General features: G+C 42.1%; 1 protein-coding gene across 3 annotated transcripts in view; it reads left to right on the top strand.

Annotated features, from left to right (window-relative positions):
* The window catches only part of LOC126253478 (phospholipase D1), a 206085-nt gene that overhangs the window by 103303 nt on the left and 83677 nt on the right, over positions 1 to 19105 (top strand). For all 3 annotated transcript variants that reach the window (XM_049954838.1, XM_049954837.1, XM_049954839.1), the window contains 3 exons: positions 3397 to 3536; positions 14862 to 15044; positions 17364 to 17642. In XM_049954838.1, the coding sequence (XP_049810795.1) occupies positions 3397 to 3536; positions 14862 to 15044; positions 17364 to 17642 (602 nt within the window). The remainder of the gene's footprint in view (positions 1 to 3396; positions 3537 to 14861; positions 15045 to 17363; positions 17643 to 19105) is intronic.

Raw genomic sequence — 19105 nt, 5'->3', positions numbered from 1 at the left:
AGCTCTTTTTAGGTTCTAGATTCTGTATGGTGGTGGGAGGGAGTTTTTTAGGTTGGGGTAAATGCAGTAGGTCCGCATATCACGAGTTTGTCAACTGCGGGTATTTGTGGGGCAGGTTTGGGGGTTGTGGTAGACAGTGGTGGTTCAAGACAGGAGTAGGAATTGCACAGGGTGGAGAAGTTTTCGAAGTGGCTTGTGCATGCAACTCTGGTTCCTGGAGGGCAAGAGTTTCAATTTGTGATATGGAATCCAGGAATTTGGGATTGCATTGCAGGAGAATTTTATGGATGGAGAGGAGGTATTGCAAGGAGATTTGGACCTGATTGACATGGTTTTGCAGGACTGTGTTGGTGGGGGTTAAGGATTGGCCATATCTTAACACATGACAGTCATTGGAGGACAGTTGCAGCCAGTGATGGATAAATTGATGGTAATGGCATATGAGGGACTCTATGAGCAAAGCAACAATGCAGGAACAGTGTGGGAGACTGGGTTCTGGTAAGTGATAAGGAAACTTTTATGTATTGACACAGATGGAAGGAGCGAGGATCCATGGTGGGGGATAAAAACCTTTGCCACATAGTGACCTGCTCTTCACTGTTGATGCCACGTCCCTTTACACTAACATCCATAATGACCATAGCCTTTCCACTACTGAATACCATCTTTCCCAACACCCTATCAATTCCAAACCAACAACCTCCTTCGTAGTTACCGTGACCAACTATATCCTCACCCCAATTACTTCTTTGAAGGCATCACCTACAAACAACTCCAGAGTATGGCACTGGGCGCCCTGGCACCATCTTATGGGCCATCTAGAGGAATCCTTTCTAACCACCCAGAATCCCCAACCCCTCGCCTGGTTTATATTCACTGATGAAATCTTTGTGATTTGGGTTGAGGGTGAGGACACTCTATCCACATTTGTCCATAACCACAACACCTTCTCCCCCATTCGCTTCACCTGGTCCTCCTCAGCCCAACAAGTCACCTTCCTCGATGTTGACCTTCACCTTAGAGATAGCTTCATCAGTGTCTCTACCAAATCAAACCTACCAACAACCAGCAGTACCTCCAATTCAACAGCTGGCACCTATTCCATACCAAGAAGTCCCTTTTGTACAGCTTAGCCACCTGTGGTCATCGCATCTCTAGTGTGGAGCAGTCCTCTTGAAATATACCGAGGGTCTCACTGTGGCCTTCACAGAAGGAAATTGCCCTCCCAACCTTGTACAAAAACAGATCTCTTGTGTCTTATTTTTCCAGTCAGCCACCACCTCCCAAAGTCCCCCATCCGGCCACAAAGGAGCATTCCCATGACTCAGTACCACCCAGGACCGGAGCAACTGAATCAAACTCTCCACCAGGGTTTTGACTACCTTTTGTGCCCTGAAAAGAGGAATGTCCAATCCACTATCCTTCCCACCCCTCCCATAGTGGTATTCTGCCACCCACTGAACCTACACAATATCCTCGTCCATCCCTACACGACCCCTGAGCCCAACCCCTTGCCTCATGGCTCATATCCCTATAACAGACCTAGATGCAAGACCTGTTCTACCCGACCTCCCACCACCCTCTACTCCAGTGCAGTCACAACCATCATCTATCCCATCAAAGGCAAGGCTCCCTGTGAAATGAGTTATGTGATCTAGAAGCTAAGCTGCAACAACTGTGCTGCATTCTACATGGTATGACAACCAACAAGCTGTCTGTCCACATGAAGGAATGGACATTGACAAAGCCCTACCCTCTCCCAGCCTCATCCCTGTACGCTCCCACAAGCAGCACTTTGCTGGCGCCATCCCTATTCTGGTATCCCTCCCCCTCCACCTCGTCTCCCCAGCCTTTTCGTTACCCCCACCACCCAGCTTGCTTCTCCCATCACGTGCTGCTGCTCACAGTCTGGCCTCGGCAGCAAGAGACTGTGGTCGTGTGTGTTTTGTCTGATTCTGATAAATGCCTTTTTGGACAAAAGCTTACATGTTTGACAATCTCTTTGTTGTAACTATATATGCAACTCAGCATCTCTGCTATTTGGTGAGTACCAACCATCCTTTCCATAATCAGATATTGTCCTGTGTTAGAACTTGACATGCTAGCTCTTCTTGGGAGTCTGCAATTGTATATATATCCTGTCTGGAATTTGCGTTAAGAATCTTGTGCAGCAGTAGCAGAAGTTACATCTTCGACTTCAGCTGCATAATGGTGGTCAAGCTGACTGACTACCATAGCATATTTGGATGAATCAGAATTTACACTTGCATAATGGAAGCTTGCTTCTACCTGTGCAAACCTGAGAAGTAGATTGTGAGGATCTCACTGCAAATTGTGGCATTGATGTTCCTTCAGTGGGTACTGAGTCTTGCATTTTCATGAGAAAATTCTTTATTCATTCTCAACAGCTTCTACTGATTCTTCTGGCCTCCATAGGCTGTTCATTTCTGGTGATATCACCAGTGCTGAAATCGTGTCTGGGTCACCGTGGCTAAGTGTCATTATTCTGAAATTATTAAGTTTATGTGTTTTATCAATTCTGCAAAAATAGCACACAAAATGTGAATACTCCTGTAGTGGGAATAGTAAACTTTTATTAACTTAAACAGAACACAGAATAACGTGTCCTGTAAGCACCTGAGACTAACTTTCTATGTTACAGTAGCACTAGTTGAGCTTTCACTCTCTATTTACAAGGAAGCTCTCATGCTGTCACTTTCGTGGAACCTCGCAAGGAACACAGAGAACAAATCGGCCATTGATGGCAAATAAAAGTGCCTCTTGCAGGTGGTGCGTGAACCCTTTGCCGGTTGCGAGGAACATAGCAGTTGACGATCGTCACCACTACAGACTGATGCCTTTACTCTGTATTTCCTCATCCCCACAGCAGGCAGGTCTCTCCTATCCTGAGGCTTGAGTGACCTGCCCTTCCTTCCTTTCTAATGTTCCCTGAGAAAGGTAGGATAGTATTTTGTACTTTAATGTGTATCTGTTGGTCCTCCTAAGGTAAGTGATGTCCAGCATCCTGTTTCCTTGTGATTTTACTGTTTTCTTGAGTGAATTGTCCTTTTAATACAATGAGACCTGTTACCCTGATTTGCGCCACGGAACTGGGATACGGGGTCTCTTTCACACACAACGCCCTCAGTAATCCATTTCCATCACACATTACCTTTTTCATGTATCTGCTTGTTACTTTCTGATAGATAACAGAATTTTTATGTATATTTTACTGGTCAGAAACTGATTTCTGCATAATGAGTGAGGAAACAAGTACGTTCCAAATGTTTTCTATATTTATTGCCAATCATAATATAAAGCTAGGAACTTTTTACACATTTCTGTTGTATTAACATCTAACAGTGCGATTTGACTCTTTCCTCTACCACTCTGAAGGTTCTGCGTCATCCAGATCATGCAAAAGCTGGTGTGCTTTTCTGGGCACATCATGAAAAGCTGGTCGTAATAGATCAGACATACGCCTTTGTCGGGGGCATCGATCTCTGCTATGGCCGCTGGGATGATAATGAGCACAGGTACTATTTTTGATACAACTTTATCATTTTATGACTGTATTTTTAACAGGACATTAATATTTTTTGCTTCATTTCTTCAGTTTTTAGTTATGCTAGAACTATCTAATACAATTTCAGATTCTGAATACTAGTCAAGGACAACAATTTTACATTGTTATGTAACATTCATTGTTTTCTCAAGAGAAAAGTAATGACCTGAAGTACTCCGTAGCAATTTTAATGCCCAGATGACAGAATGGCTTAAGGAAGGCTGTTCCGACACAGATGGCGTGACTACCCACCGGCAGTCCTGCTGTACCACATTTTGCGAGTGCACGAGCCACTTGGCTATCCCTGTCCACAGGTGCTCACATGGGCTCCCACTTAGCTACACAATTGTCCTTGCATAAGCTGTTTGCCCTCTGTCACGCGCAGGTGCTTCAGTGCCTGCAGACTGGCACTCGAGCCAGAGCAACCTGGTTTAAGGCAGATGATTAACTTGGGTGGGGCAACTAAATGGAGATTTGAAGTACTGAATGGCATTTCCAGTTGAATATGTGATTTTGATATTAAGAAAACCATTAAGGGGGTGAGAACCCTAGTGACATGATACTGTTTATGCCTCGTCTATGTTGATGAATGCTGCAGGTAATCTTTGTAGGATGTGCATACCTAATGCAGTGCAGCTTTTGCAACTACTATTTTCATCAATTCCTATCCATCTGAAGATGCCACCTTTGTCAAAACTAGTCCTTGATTTGGATACTAAAAAACAAAATCATCTTGCCATAAAACAAGAAACTGATTTGTAATTGTGATATTGGAAGCTACTGACCCCATTGAAGGACACTGGCCTCTCTTCAGTGAAACCACAGTCACTGTTGCAGTGCATTCTATTCATTGGAAAAGAGATCTCAAAAGTTCAGTGGATTCAAAACAAAACACATCAGTTCATTAATGAAAAAACGTTGCAAATGGGAATAGACACGAATGGCATACCAAAAATCAAGGGCAAAGACATACGTAATCTCCTTCATTGATTTCAAAAAAGCATATAATTCGATTGATAGAGAATCTGTGTTATCAGTCCTGGAAGAAATGGGTTTGGATAAGAAAACAACTAATATTATAAAAGCGACCCTTACAAATACATTTTCGAAAGTTAAATTTATGGGCGAACTATCGGAACCCTTTGAAATAAAAACGGGAGTGCGACAGGGCAATGGGCTCTCACCGTTGCTGTTCAGTTGTGCGCTTGAGAAAGTAGTCAGGGAATGGAACACAAATATTAAGAGTGGTATAAGACTGGGTTGCAAAAAGAAGAACCTTAAAGTAAATTGCATTGCTTTTGCAGATGATATGGCCCTGTTTGCTGAAACAATGGAAGAAGCACAGGAGCAAATCCTTGAACAGAAGAAACAAGCAGCTAAAATTGGTCTTCACATCTCCTCTGAAAAAACTAAGATTTTGACAAACATCAAGCACTCATGTAAATACCTCAAAGTTCAAGAACAGAAGATTGAAATAGTAAAAGAATTCAAATATCTCGGAGAATGGATTAGTTGGAATGTTGGGGAAAGCAAAGCAATGGAATCCAGAAAAAATAAACTTGAATTGGCCTTCCAACTAACTAAAAATACATACAACAAAAAATCCCTTTCATGGGGGTCCAAAATTACACATTACAAGACAGTGATCAAGCCAGAAGCACTGTATGCAGCAGAAACACTTAACATGAATTTCAAAGGCCAAATGGAGAAACTTGAGTTAAAGGAAAGAAAAATTTTAAGAAAAATCATTGGGCCAAAATTTCAAGACAATAAGATTATATACATCAAAAATGAAACTCTCTACAAGAAAATTGAAAAACTTTCAGATTCTATGCGAAAAAGGAGAATAAATTTTTATGGTCATCTTCTCAGAATGAATTCCAACAGATTAATTAAACAAATCTTTGACTTCTTCCGTAACTGAAAAACGAAGCCCAACTGGTTTAAAGAAACTGAGAAAGACCTAGTGGAATTAAATATTTCAGAAAATTCACTTATTGATCGAACTGCTAAATTAATTACTAAAGATGAAAACATAAGGTTCCAAGACAAATCCACACAAAAGTCCAAATCCTTCATCTCGGAAGAAGAGAGGAGAAGAAGATTAGAAAGAATGAAGAAATACTGGGCCCTAAGAAAAGAACAACGCACAAAGAAATGATTGATCCAGCGTATCCCAAAGAGGGTGAAACGAAAGACGAAAGACACGAATGATCAAGGAAGCTACAGATGCTCAACAGAATATCAAATACTGTAGAAGAAATTATACAGCTGCAGAGAAGGCAAAATTTTAGGTTGGTGCATAAGTTTGTACTGTTTTTGTTTTGCATGTTGGTATTCCAGTTGCTATCGGTTTATTTATCAATTGCCATTTTTTATTTGTAGTTTGCTGTGCTATTTGAGTTTAGATATTGTCATTTGGAGATAGTGAGTGGTGCTGTGGACACTAGAAAATGGAAATCAGAAAATTTCTGATCCAGAAATAATTGTGCCTTGTATGGGGATTGGTTTGACATTAGTGACTCTCAACGTTCAGGAAAACTTTGGGGTTTGATGAAGACCATTCAGTCACATTAATCCACAATGATCCATGTCAGTGAATTCGAGAACCAGCAGATGTGGTGAACTGTGGTCATTCCACCGTCGTGTGACATTTGCATACAATGATAAAGGTTCTAAAATCTTATGTATGGGTACCACATGCTCCACACCAAAAATCACAAAAAGCAGCAGGTGGCCATATGTGTACCTCTGCTTTTTTGCCATCAGTTGGCTCATGAACAACACTACCATTCCTATCCTGTATCATTATGGGTGACAAGAAATGGTGTCTTTAAGGAAAGGTAGGAATGGTTGACCCCAAACAGAACAGCAACTCCTCATTCAAAGACCTGCGTGCATCCACAAAAGATAGTGTTTGCATCTGGTGGAAGAGCAATGGTGTTGTGTACTATATATTACTGTGTACTACATATTGCTTCCCTGAGGTGTAACCGTCACTGGTGACATTTATGACGCTGGTGATATTATACAGGAGTCGGGTTGGAAACTCATTCTGCATCCACTTTATTCACCTGATCTTGCACTATCAGATTTTCACCATTCTGCTCTTGATCAAACAACCTTCAAGGAACTTCCTTTCCAGATTAAAACGTGCTCCGAACATGGCTCAACGAGTTTTTCACCACAAAACCATTGTTATTTCTAGAGCTGCAGAATTGAAAAATTGCTCCAGTGTTGGCAGTCTTTTGTAAATAGTTAAGGAGAATATATATTATTGATGACTAAAGTCTCTGTTATGTATATCTGTTGTGTTTATTAAAGTTATGAAAAAATGTAATAAACTTTCACACCAACCCAGTAAATTGGAGAAAGCAGCTGTACTGTGAGCCATATTAGAAGGAGCTGTGCAAAAAATTACAATGTCTGATCAGGAGATTGAAGGTATTAGAATCCATGTGAGTCAAAGATAAAAATGGAAATATATGTGGGACAGAAAAAGATCCACATCAGGTCAGCCAAAAGAGAGATGGGTCTCATAGACCATTAGAACTGGAGAGGAATAACGTCACTGTCATTTATTGACATTATTTTGTGTATTGTATTGTTGCAGTGATGACACCATCAAAATGACTGATATTTTGTCTCAAGATCTAATAGGTATAAGGAATGGTGTTCCTTCAGTGATTGTATACCAACCAAAACAAATGTAATGTAATACTAAATGGTATGAATATAATAGAGGGAAACATTTCACGTGGGAAAAAATGTATCTAAAAACAAAGATGATGTGACTTACCAAACAAAAGCGCTGGCACGTCGATACACACACAAACATACACACAAAATTCTAGCTTTCGCAACCAATGGTTGCCTCATCAGGAAAGAGGGAAGGAGAGGGAAAGACGAAAGGATTTGGGTTTTAAGGGAGAGGGTAAGGAGTCATTCCAATCCCGGGAGCGGAAAGACTTACCTTAGGGGGAAAAAAGAACGGGTATGCACTCGCGCGCGCACACACACACACACACACACACACACACACACACATATATATCCATCCACACATATACAGACCATTTTCTTAATGGGGTCGTTGTGGGGGTGTTGTGAGGGTGACATGGTATTAGAAGGTGGAAAGTGTAACATGAGGTTGAAATGAAAATGAAAATAACTGGAGAAAGTAACTGGAGATCTGTTGTGAAAAAAGGCGAAAAAGTGTTGGTTAAAGCTGGGCTATGTTGATCCTGTGGTGAACTTGGGTTGGTAGACAACGATGTGCACAAAGGTTAGGTGGTTGTGTTGCCGCCAAAACACGTTAAAGGATGGAGAAATTCGGGAAAATTTCGGAAAAACTGTGTGTAAATGTATTAAAAGGAGTGGTTTTGTGGTGGCAGATTATGAAAATGATGCTAACAATTGTCTGGCGAAGAAATAATGACGTTAAAACCTGTGGAAAGCGGCTAAAAATTATCAGTGATGTGCGAAAAACAGAAATGGAAATAAAGCGAAAGTTATCAGAACTAGACGAAATGGTTGTTTAATAGGTGAAAGGAACTGTTTGTGGACCAGAAACGGTGGATTTTATAGCAGCGGTAGTGTTGAAAGCGGAAAAAAATTTTTTGGTTATGGTTTTTGAAGTGGGTGCGTATTATTGAGTATATATAGACGGGATAAAATTGTATAGTAGATTACGGTAAAAAGGAGAAGGTGAATACAAAGTGAAACTACTGGCAAAAACAAAAGAGAAAAAAGACGACAGAAAAGATTTCGAAATGCAACAGTGACAATAACAAACGTAATTGTTGGGTTCAAATTAATGATATGAATATAATAGAGGGAAACATTCCACGTGGGAAAAAATGTATCTAAAAACAAAGATGATGTGACTTACCAAACGAAAGCGCTGGCACGTCGATAGACACACAAACATACACACAAAATTCTAGCTTTCGCAACCAACGGTTGCCTCGTCAGGAAAGAGGGAAGGAGAGGGAAAGACGAAAGGATTTGGGTTTTAAGGGAGAGGGTAAGGAGTCATTCCAATCCCGGGAGCGGAAAGACTTACCTTAGGGGGAAAAAAGGACGGGTATACACTCGCGCACACACACACACACACACACACACACACACACACACACACACAGACCAATATATATGTGTGGATGGATATGTGTGTGTGTGCGCGCGCGAGTGTATACCCGTCCTTTTTTCCCCTAAGGTAAGTCTTTCCGCTCCCGGGATTGGAATGACTCCTTACCCTCTCCCTTAAAACCCAAATCCTTTCGTCTTTCCCTCCCCTTCCCTCTTTCCTGACGAGGCAACAGTTGGTTGCGAAAGCTAGAATTTTGTGTGTATGTTTGTGTTTGTTTGTGTGTCTATCGACGTGCCAGCGCTTTCGTTTGGTAAGTCACATCATCTTTGTTTTTAGATATATAATACTAAATGGAGTAGAAAAGCCAGTATCAGAAATGTTAATTAATCCCAGAAAGTGTTTGATTCAGTCCATTAAGAAAAATAGTAATGTTTGAAAAATATATACAGGGTTATTACAAATGATTGAAGCGATTTCACAGCTCTACAATAACCTTATTATTTGAAATATTTTCACAATGCTTTGCACACACTTACAAAAACTCATAAAGTTTTTTTAGGCATTCACAAATGTTCGATATGTGCCCCTTTAGTGATTCGGCAGACATCAAGCCGATGATCAAGTTCCTCCCACACTCAGCGCAGCATGTCCCCATCAATGAGTTCGAAAGCATTGTTGATGCGAGCTCGCAGTTCTGGCACGTTTCTTGGTAGAGGAGGTTTAAAAACTGAATCTTTCACATAACCCCACAGAAAAAAATCGCATGGGGTTAAGTCGGGAGAGCGTGGAGGCCATGACATGAATTGCTGATCATGATCTCCATCACGACCGATCCATCGGTTTTGCAATCTCCTGTTTAAGAAATGCCGAACATCATGATGGAAGTGCAGTGGAGCACCATCCTGTTGAAAGATGAAGTCGGCGCTGTCGGTCTCCAGTTGTGGCATGAGCCAATTTTCCAGCATGTCCAGATACACGTGTCCTGTAACGTTTTTTTCGCAGAAGAAAAAGGGGCCGTAAACTTTAAACCGTGAGATTGCACAAAACACGTTAACTTTTGGTGAATTGCGAATTTGCTGCACGAATGCGTGAGGATTCTCTACCGCCCAGATTCGCACATTGTGTCTGTTCACTTCACCATTAAGAAAAAATGTTGCTTCATCACTGAAAACAAGTTTCGCACTGAACGCATCCTCTTCCATGAGCTATTGCAACCGCTCCGAAAATTCAAAGCGTTTGACTTTGTCATCGGGTGTCAGGGCTTGTAGCAATTGTAAACGGTAAGGCTTCTGCTTTAGCCTTTTCCGTAAGATTTTCCAAACCGTCGGCTGTGGTACGTTTAGCTCCCTGCTTGCTTTATTCGTCGACTTCCGCGGGCTACGCGTGAAACTTGCCCGCACACGTTCAACCGTTTCTTCGCTCACTGCAGGCCGACCCATTGATTTCCCCTTACAGAGGCATCCAGAAGCTTTAAACTGCGCATACCATCGCTGAATGGAGTTAGCAGTTGGTGGATCTTTGTTGAACTTCGTCCTGAAGTGTCGTTGCACTGTTATGACTGACTGATGTGAGTGCATTTCAAGCACGACATACGCTTTCTCGGCTCCTGTCGCCATTTTGTCTCACTGCGCTCTCAAGCTATCTGGCGGCAGAAATCTGAAGTGCGGCTTCAGCCGAACAAAACTTTATGAGTTTTTCTACGTATCTGTAGTGTGTCGTGACCATATGTCAATGAATGGAGCTACAGTGAATTTATGTAATCGCTTCAATCATTTGTAATAGCCCACACAAAATTCAAGCTTTCGCAACAAACTGTTGCCTCATCAGGAAAGAGGGGAAGGAGAGGGAAAGACGAAAGGATGTGGGTTTTAAGGGAGAGGGTAAGGAGTCATTCCAATCCCGGGAGCGGAAAGACTTACCTTAGGGGGAAAAAAGGACAGGTATACACTCGCACACACGCACATATCCATCCACACATATACAGACACAAGCAGACATATTTAAAGACAAAGGGTTTGGGCAGAGATGTCAGTCGAGGCGGAAGTGAAGAGGCAAAGATGATGTTGAATGACAGGTGAGGTATGAGTGGCGGCAACTTGAAATTAGCGGAGACTGAGGCCTGGTGGGTAACGGGAAGAGAGGATATATTGAAGAGCAAGTTCCCATCTCCGGAGTTCGGATAGGTTGGTGTTGGTGGGAAGTATCCAGATAACCCGGACGGTGTAACACTGTGCCAAGATGTGCTGGCCGTGCACCAAGGCATGTTTAGCCACAGGGTGATCCTCATTACCAACAAACACTGTCTGCCTGTGTCCATTCATGCGAATGGACAGTTTGTTGCTGGTCATTCCCACATAGAATGCATCACAGTGTAGGCAGGTCAGTTGGTAAATCACGTGGGTGCTTTCACATGTGGCTCTGCCTTTGATCGTGTACACCTTCCGGGTTACAGGACTGGAGTAGGTGGTGGTGGGAGGATGCATGGGGCAGGTTTTACACCGGGGGCGGTTACAAGGATAGGAGCCAGAGGGTAGGGAAGGTGGTTTGGGGATTTCATAGGGATGAACTAAGAGGTTACGAAGGTTAGGTGGACGGCGGAAAGACACTCTTGGTGGAGTGGGGAGGATTTCATGAAGGATGGATCTCATTTCAGGGCAGGATTTGAGGAAGTCGTATCCCTGCTGGAGAGCCACATTCAGAGTCTGGTCCAGTCCCGGAAAGTATCCTGTCACAAGTGGGGCACTTTTGTGGTTCTTCTGTGGGGGATTCTGGGTTCGAGGGGATGAGGAAGTGGCTCTGGTTATTTGCTTCTGTACCAGGTCGGGAGGGTAGTTGCAAGATGCGAAAGCTGTTGTCAGGTTGTTGGTGTAATGGTTCAGGGATTCCGGACTGGAGCAGATTCGTTTGCCACGAAGACCTAGGCTGTAGGGAAGGGACCGTTTGATGTGGAATGGGTGGCAGCTGTCATAATGCAGGTACTGTTGCTTGTTGGTGGGTTTGATGTGGACGGACGTGTGAAGCTGGTCATTGGACAGGTGGAGGTCAACGTCAAGGAAAGTGGCATGGGATTTGGAGTAGGACCAGGTGAATCTGATGGAACCAAAGGAATTGAGGTTGGAGAGGAAATTCTGAAGTTCTTCTTCACTGTAAGTCCAGATCATGAAGATGTCATCAATAAATCTGTACCAAACTTTGGGTTGGCAGGCCTGGGTAACCAAGAAGGCTTCCTCTAAGCGACCCATGAATATGTTGGCATACGAGGGCGCCATCCTGGTACCCATGGATGTTCCCTTTAATTGTTGGTATGTCTGGCCTTCAAAAGTGAAGAAGTTGTGGGTCAAGATGAAGCTGGCTAAGGTGATGAGGAAAGAGGTTTTAGGTAGGGTGGCAGGTGATCGGCGTGAAAGGAAGTGCTCCATTGCAGCGAGGCCCTGGACGTGCGGAATATTTGTGTATAAGGAAGTGGCATCAATGGTTACAAGGATGGTTTCTGGGGGTAACAGATTGGGTAAGGATTCCAGGCATTCGAGAAAGTGGTTGGTGTCTTTGATGAAGGATGGGAGACTGCATGTAATGGGTTGAAGGTGTTGATCTACGTAGGCAGAGATACGTTCTGTGGGGGCTTGGTAACCAGCTACAATGGGGCGGCCAGGATGATTGGGTTTGTGGTTTTTAGGAAGAAGGTAGAAGGTAGGGGTGCGGGGTGTCGGTGGGGTCAGGAGGTTGATGGAGTCAGGTGAAAGGTTTTGCAGGGGGCCTAAGGTTCTGAGGATTCCTTGAAGCTCCGCCTGGACATCGGGAATGGGGTTACCTTGGCAAACTTTGTATGTGGTGTTGTCTGAAAGCTGACGCAGTCCCTCAGCCACATACTCCCGACGATCGAGTACAACGGTCGTGGAACCCTTGTCCGCCGGAAGAATGACGATGGATCGGTCAGCCTTCAGATCGCGGATAGCCTGGGCTTCAGCAGTGGCGATGTTGGAAGTAGGATTAAGGTTTTTTAAGAAGGATTGAGATGCAAGGCTGGAAGTCAGAAATTCCTGGAAGGTTTGGAGAGGGTGATTTTGAGGAAGAGGAGGTGGGTCCCGCTGCGACGGAGGACGGAACTGTTCCAGGCAGGGTTCAATTTGGATGGTGTTTTGGGGAGTTGGATCATTGGGAGTAGGATTAGGATCATTTTTCTTCGTGGCAAAGTGATATTTCCAGCAGAGAGTACGGGTGTAGGACAATAAATCTTTGACGAGGGCTGTTTGGTTGAATCTGGGAGTGGGGCTGAAGGTGAGGCCTTTGGATAGGACAGAGGTTTCGGATTGGGAGAGAGGTTTGGAGGAAAGGTTAACTACTGAATTGGGGTGTTGTGGTTCCAGGTTGTGTTGATTGGAATTTTGAGGTTTTGGAGGGAGTGGAGCTGGAAGTTGGAGATTGAGTAGATGGGAGAGACTGGGTTGGTGTGCAATGAGAGGAGGTTGAGGTTTGCTGGAAAGGTTGTGAAGGGTGAGTGAGTTGCCTTTCCGGAGGTGGGAAACCAGGAGATTGGATAGTTTTTTGAGGTGGAGGGTGGCATGCTGTTCTAATTTACGGTTGGCCTGTAGGAGGATGCTCTGAACAGCCGGTGTGGATGTGGGAGAGGAAAGATTAAGGACTTTTATTAAGGATAGGAGTTGACGGGTGTGTTCATTGGCTGAGTTGATGTGTAGGTGAAGGATTAGGTGGGTGAGTGAGGGCAATGGATTGTTCAGTTTGGAACTGGTATAGGGACTGATGGAAAGAAGGGTTGCAGCCAGAGATGGGAACTTTAAGTGTGAGGCCTTTGGGGGTAATGCCAAATGTCAGACAAGCCTGAGAAAATAGAATATGGGAGCGTAATCTGGATAGGGCGAAGGCATGTTTGCGGAGGAAAGCACAAAGAGTGTCTTTCCGCCGTCCACCTAACCTTCGTAATCTGTTAGTTCATCCCTATGAAATCCCCAAACCACCTTCCCTACCCTCTGGCTCCTATCCTTGTAACCGCCCCCGGTGTAAAACCTGTCCCATGCATCCTCCCACCACCACCTACTCCAGTCCTGTAACCCGGAAGGTGTACACGATCAAAGGCAGAGCCACATGTGAAAGCACCCACGTGATTTACCAACTGACCTGCCTACACTGTGATGCATTCTATGTGGGAACGACCAGCAACAAACTGTCCATTCGCATGAATGGACACAGGCAGACAGTGTTTGTTGGTAATGAGGATCACCCTGTGGCTAAACATGCCTTGGTGCATGGCCAGCACATCTTGGCACAGTGTTACACCGTCCGGGTTATCTGGATACTTCCCACCAACACCAATCTATCCGAACTCCGGAGATGGGAACTTGCTCTTCAATATATCCTCTCTTCCCGTTACCCACCAGGCCTCAATCTCCGCTAATTTCAAGTTGCCGCCACTCATACCTCACCTGTCATTCAACATCATCTTTGCCTCTTCACTTCCGCCTCGACTGACATCTCTGCCCAAACCCTTTGTCTTTAAATATGTCTGCTTGTGTCTGTATATGTGTGGATGGATATGTGCGTGTGTGCGAGTGTATACCTGTCCTTTTTTCCCCCTAAGGTAAGTCTTTCCGCTCCTGGGATTGGAATGACTCCTTACCCTCTCCCTTAAAACCCACATCCTTTCGTCTTTCCCTCTCCTTCCCCTCTTTCCTTATGAGGCAACAGTTTGTTGCGAAAGCTTGAATTTTGTGTGTGTGTCTGTGTTTGTTTGTGTGTCTATCGACCTGCCAGCGCTTTTGTTCGGTAAGTCACATCATCTTTGTTTTTACATATATATATATACTTAAGTACAAGCAATGACCCAACCAACTTTGATACCTCTAGGAAACACATCATCTAAATTTTGCATGTAACTTGTACTTCATCGTAATATGATGTAGTATCTGTTGGAAATGAGTGCCAAATTAGAGACCATCAAAAGACTGATACTGTACACCTGAAGCAGCTCAGAAATACAAATGGCACAATTTATTTATGTGCTGCGAAGGAAGTTCAGTAATTTACTCATTTAGGAACCATTGGGTTGGCTAATGGAGATCTCTAGAAGGTTGTTACCCATTAAAAAGGTATGGTGACAGCCATATTTCACTACAAGTCTTATCTGTCAAACAACAGATGTAACAACCTCTGTGAGAACCAAATTCTACAATGTTCTGATTATTCCAGATTAGTAGACCTGGGGAGCGTTTCTCAGACATTGGCAACAGGACACCTCCCACTGCGCCGGAAGCTGACGTCCAGCCGCCCAGTGGCTGTCACAAGTGTCCCACAGTCCGTCCTCAGCCTGGCTCATGCCACCAATATGGTGGGTGTTGGCGCACTTGGTGGTAGCTACAGTAGTATTAACAGGTATAACAAATATTCATAGAATTATGTGGGTAACTTGCATTGACAGCCAGATTTCCCTGCACTTCATGTACTGATGTATCTGAATAATTATTTTAATTATACTATTTAATTCTCCTACTGCATAAATATGTAAAGCAAGTGTATCTCCATTCCTATTTTACCTTATAATTTCTTTAAAGAATTAGGGTTGTTAGTTTTTATAGAGTTTATATTAAAGTTCTAGGTGTTAAGACCTAACTTTTGGTGTGATGATGCAGATGAGGATCGTTCTTGTACAGACTGCAACAGATTACACAAACGTGTTTTTAGATAAAGCATACAATTATTTAACTGGCATGAAACATTGATCATAGCTGAGATGTTTACTCTAATGCGACTCTGTAGGGGAAGGTTTGGTGGAGACCAAGCAAGTCATTTAATGAAGAAGATGTGTGCTGGGAAGTTATCCAGTAGGCTTGAGCACAGAGAATATTTGGAACGAATTGAGAGCAATAGAAATAAAATGACTTAGTGATTGGTCTTCGCGCCTGTTCAGTAGTTTTCACGAGCATTGACAATAGCTAGGGAGTACGTTTTGACAATATAATTTAGTCTAGGAGTATGTTTTTGACAATATAATTCAGCTATCTGTTAGAGCATGGTGCTGTTGAGATATATCATATATGTGCCACTGATTATTCAAATCTAATAGTTGTGTGAAGTAAGGCAAGGGAAGCAGAGTATGTCTTTGGCTGAAATCTGAAAAATGTAAGTTATCTCAAGAGGCAATGCTTAACCAAAAGCTCTCCAACTCTTCAGATATTTTTTTTTGTGTGTGAGGAAAACAGTAGACTTGAAAAAAAACTTACGAAGTTTAAAGAAGAACTATACAGACTGAGAAATTATGTGCCTATGATTAAAATTTAGAGAGATGAGTAATTGTTTCAAGTGGCAGATTATTTAACAGTGAAGTCATTCCTCATGCAAGACACCAGTGATAGTGTACTTTAGAAATTCTGAAATAAAAATGTGAATAAACATTTTTCTCTGAGTTCAGTCTGTGACAAGAGACTGAGAACAAATGACACCAACATCATCCATCGTTAAGATGTTATTTATGATGGGACCGCACATAATTTATTTTTGGATTCTTATCCCACTTCTGAGCAAGAAATTTGTTTGCAGCTGTGTTCTTTTTATGAATGCTGCTGTGTTACATTTTGAGGTGGTGATGTGGGTTAGGGAGGATTGGGGAGGGAAAGGCATCATGATATTAGAAAGACTAGAGACATGCGACCATCAAACTGTTATAAAGTTAGAAGTTTTGTGTCTAACTGCACTGGTGTGCAGGTCAAAGACTGCCAAGAGATAACTTGAGAAGTTTGAACAAAAGACACAGATAAATATGCTTGGATTTGTAAAATGAGGAGCATTGGAGCTCATAAAGAATAATGAAGTGTAGAATTAGTTGTGGGAAAGATGTGGCACTGCTAGAAAAATCAGATTGCCTTTTTTTCCAGGCACATACTCCATATGAGCAGTAACAAACTGACCAAAATTATCTTGCTACAAACTGGGCAACTCAAAAGCAGATGAAGACAGAAAAAAGAAGTGAATGAAGATTTGAAGCAGAATGGGTTGGAGTGTAAGATGCAATGATAAGAACATAAGATTAAGAATGGGAAGTCATGCAAGCTTAAAAATCTAGATTGTCTCTATTCACAACAATGGGTAAAGGAAAGCAGGACTGCTGATATGAAGAGAATGAAGGGCATTGGGTACAAACACAGTAATATTTTTGTGAACAGAAAGGCATGAGAGGGAGAAATTGGAGTAGAGACAAGAGGACAGTGGGTTGCAATGTTTTAGATAAAGGTCTATGCTGTAGGGACAATTCACATATGCATAGTTAAAAGGAACTCGAATGAAGGATCTGTACAGCACAGGCTCCAGGAGTCTATTGTACTGTGGTCATGATTTTGATGCTCAAGTTTGACCTTTTGTTTCCTATCATCATTTATGAATTTAAATTTAACTTGCCTGTAGATGCACTAACACTTCTGTCTTCTCCTATCCAATTTTTCTTCCATTCATTTCACAAGTAATGTCCCACGTGAGTAGATAAATGTCTTTATAGAGTAGCTAGTTTTTGTGTAGCATAATTTACATTTCATTCTTAAGCATGCAGTTGGAATAATAGGAAAATAGTATTATTGGATAGAAACATGGCCAAAAACTATTTTTTCTGCTAATGATTTGTTTCTTCCGTGTATCGAAAGAAGTTTACAAACTAAATAGTGTGTGTATATTTGCAGTAGCATTGTGCATTTTTTTTTACAGTTCGGAGGCAGGTGTTTCGCTAGCAAGTGAAACAAAATTCATACCAGTCGCACCAACTCCCCCTCCAGATCCTGGCGAGAATGAGAAGCAAAACACACCCGAAATGGCACGGCGGAACCTAGTGTCTCGGGTAATAGAATCTACAGGCCAGGCACGCGAATGGATAAGCAAACTGTATCGAGGAAATGAAGAGGATGAAGAGGAAGAAATCAATGATAAGGACAGCATAGATGGAGACATGGTGCTGCCACATGTAAAAATAGAAGCTGAAAGTCCCATGTAAGTAAATAAAAGTTACAAGGAACATAATTTTATTATTTGAGTGTTTTGCTCTTTGTCCTGACAACAAGAATAAATAGTAATGCAAAATAACAGTACTTACTTAATGCACATGCAGTAAAATTTAGACTTTTAATTCTGTGCATTGTGCAATAAATGTGCTACAAAAATCAGAAGCTTGAAGTAACTGTAGATGCTATGTTCCTAACTGCTGCAAACCACTAAACTAAACTAAACTAAACTCCGCCCGAACAGGCCTTGAAGGCCCGACAGTAGTGATGGACTGCCGTGCCATCCTCAGCCCACAGGCATCAATGGATGTGGATATGTCGTCAGCACACCGCTCTCCTGACTGTATGTTAGTTTACGAGATCAGAGCCCCTACTTCTCAATCAAATAGCTCCTCAGTTTGCCTCACAAGGAACGAGCGCACCCTGCTTGCCAACAGCACTTGGTAAACCAGATGGTAGCTCATCCAAGTGCTAGCCCAGTCCGACAGTGCTTAACTACGTTGATCTAACGGGGACCGGTATTACCGCTGCGGCAAGGCTGTAACTACAAACTGGGGGGGCAACCAGTTAAAACTGATACCAGTATTTTAGTTCTAAATATTGTTTCTGATGACAAGAGTCAGCTTATGGATTAACACATTATGAAATGATATTTATGAACAATAAATACTAGCCATTGGATTAATTCATTACTGAAATTTTAATTATTGTTATTTAATTGTTCGTGGCAAATGTTCCGTTTTTCCTTCTCTCTAAACTGTTAACTTGAATTTTTTGAATGAACATTTTTATTTTTGCCAACAAAAACTCAGTTGTATTCAAATTCCTGTTAAAAAGTAAATAAATATATTTGATGTCAAAATGTGTTTTTCATTTGAAATAATTCAAGAAAAAGAACTCTGCAGATTTTACACAAAAGCTTATCTGTGTGCAATTTCTATTAAATAATAAGAGAGAAAAAGAATTAAGGCAACAATAATAAATCACTCCATCCACAATTTCCACCCTTTAGAACTGACTATTCGTAATGCTCAGTGTGATAAGATTCTTGAGTACAACATGATTTATGAGCAGAGTTTCAAAAAAAGTTAGCAAGATGGTGAATACTAGTGGGGGTAAAGGGTAGAGGGACGAAGTTTTCTTTTATTTACCTATTTTATTTCATATTTTGATTCAACATATCTTGAAATGCATAATGCAAAAGTCTGAGGTAGTCTTAGAATTTTTGAATCTCTGTTCAGTGATGACCTTATTACTAGGAAGGATAGCAATAAAAAACACACCCTACATTTTACCTTCTTCCTCACTCAGTTTCTTCTGATCCTGGATGTTCTATAAATTGATATTGATGTATGGTTTTCAATATTCATGTGTGATGGGCCCTTTCCCTTGCTGGTAATTAGACGTGCTTCAATCTCGGATACTGTTAAACATACTAATTCTGATTGGCAG

The sequence above is a fragment of the Schistocerca nitens genome, chromosome 4 (assembly GCF_023898315.1).
Source record: "Schistocerca nitens isolate TAMUIC-IGC-003100 chromosome 4, iqSchNite1.1, whole genome shotgun sequence".
In the NCBI taxonomy this organism is placed as follows: domain Eukaryota; kingdom Metazoa; phylum Arthropoda; class Insecta; order Orthoptera; family Acrididae; genus Schistocerca; species Schistocerca nitens.
This window is presented reverse-complemented; position numbering and strand designations above follow the sequence as displayed.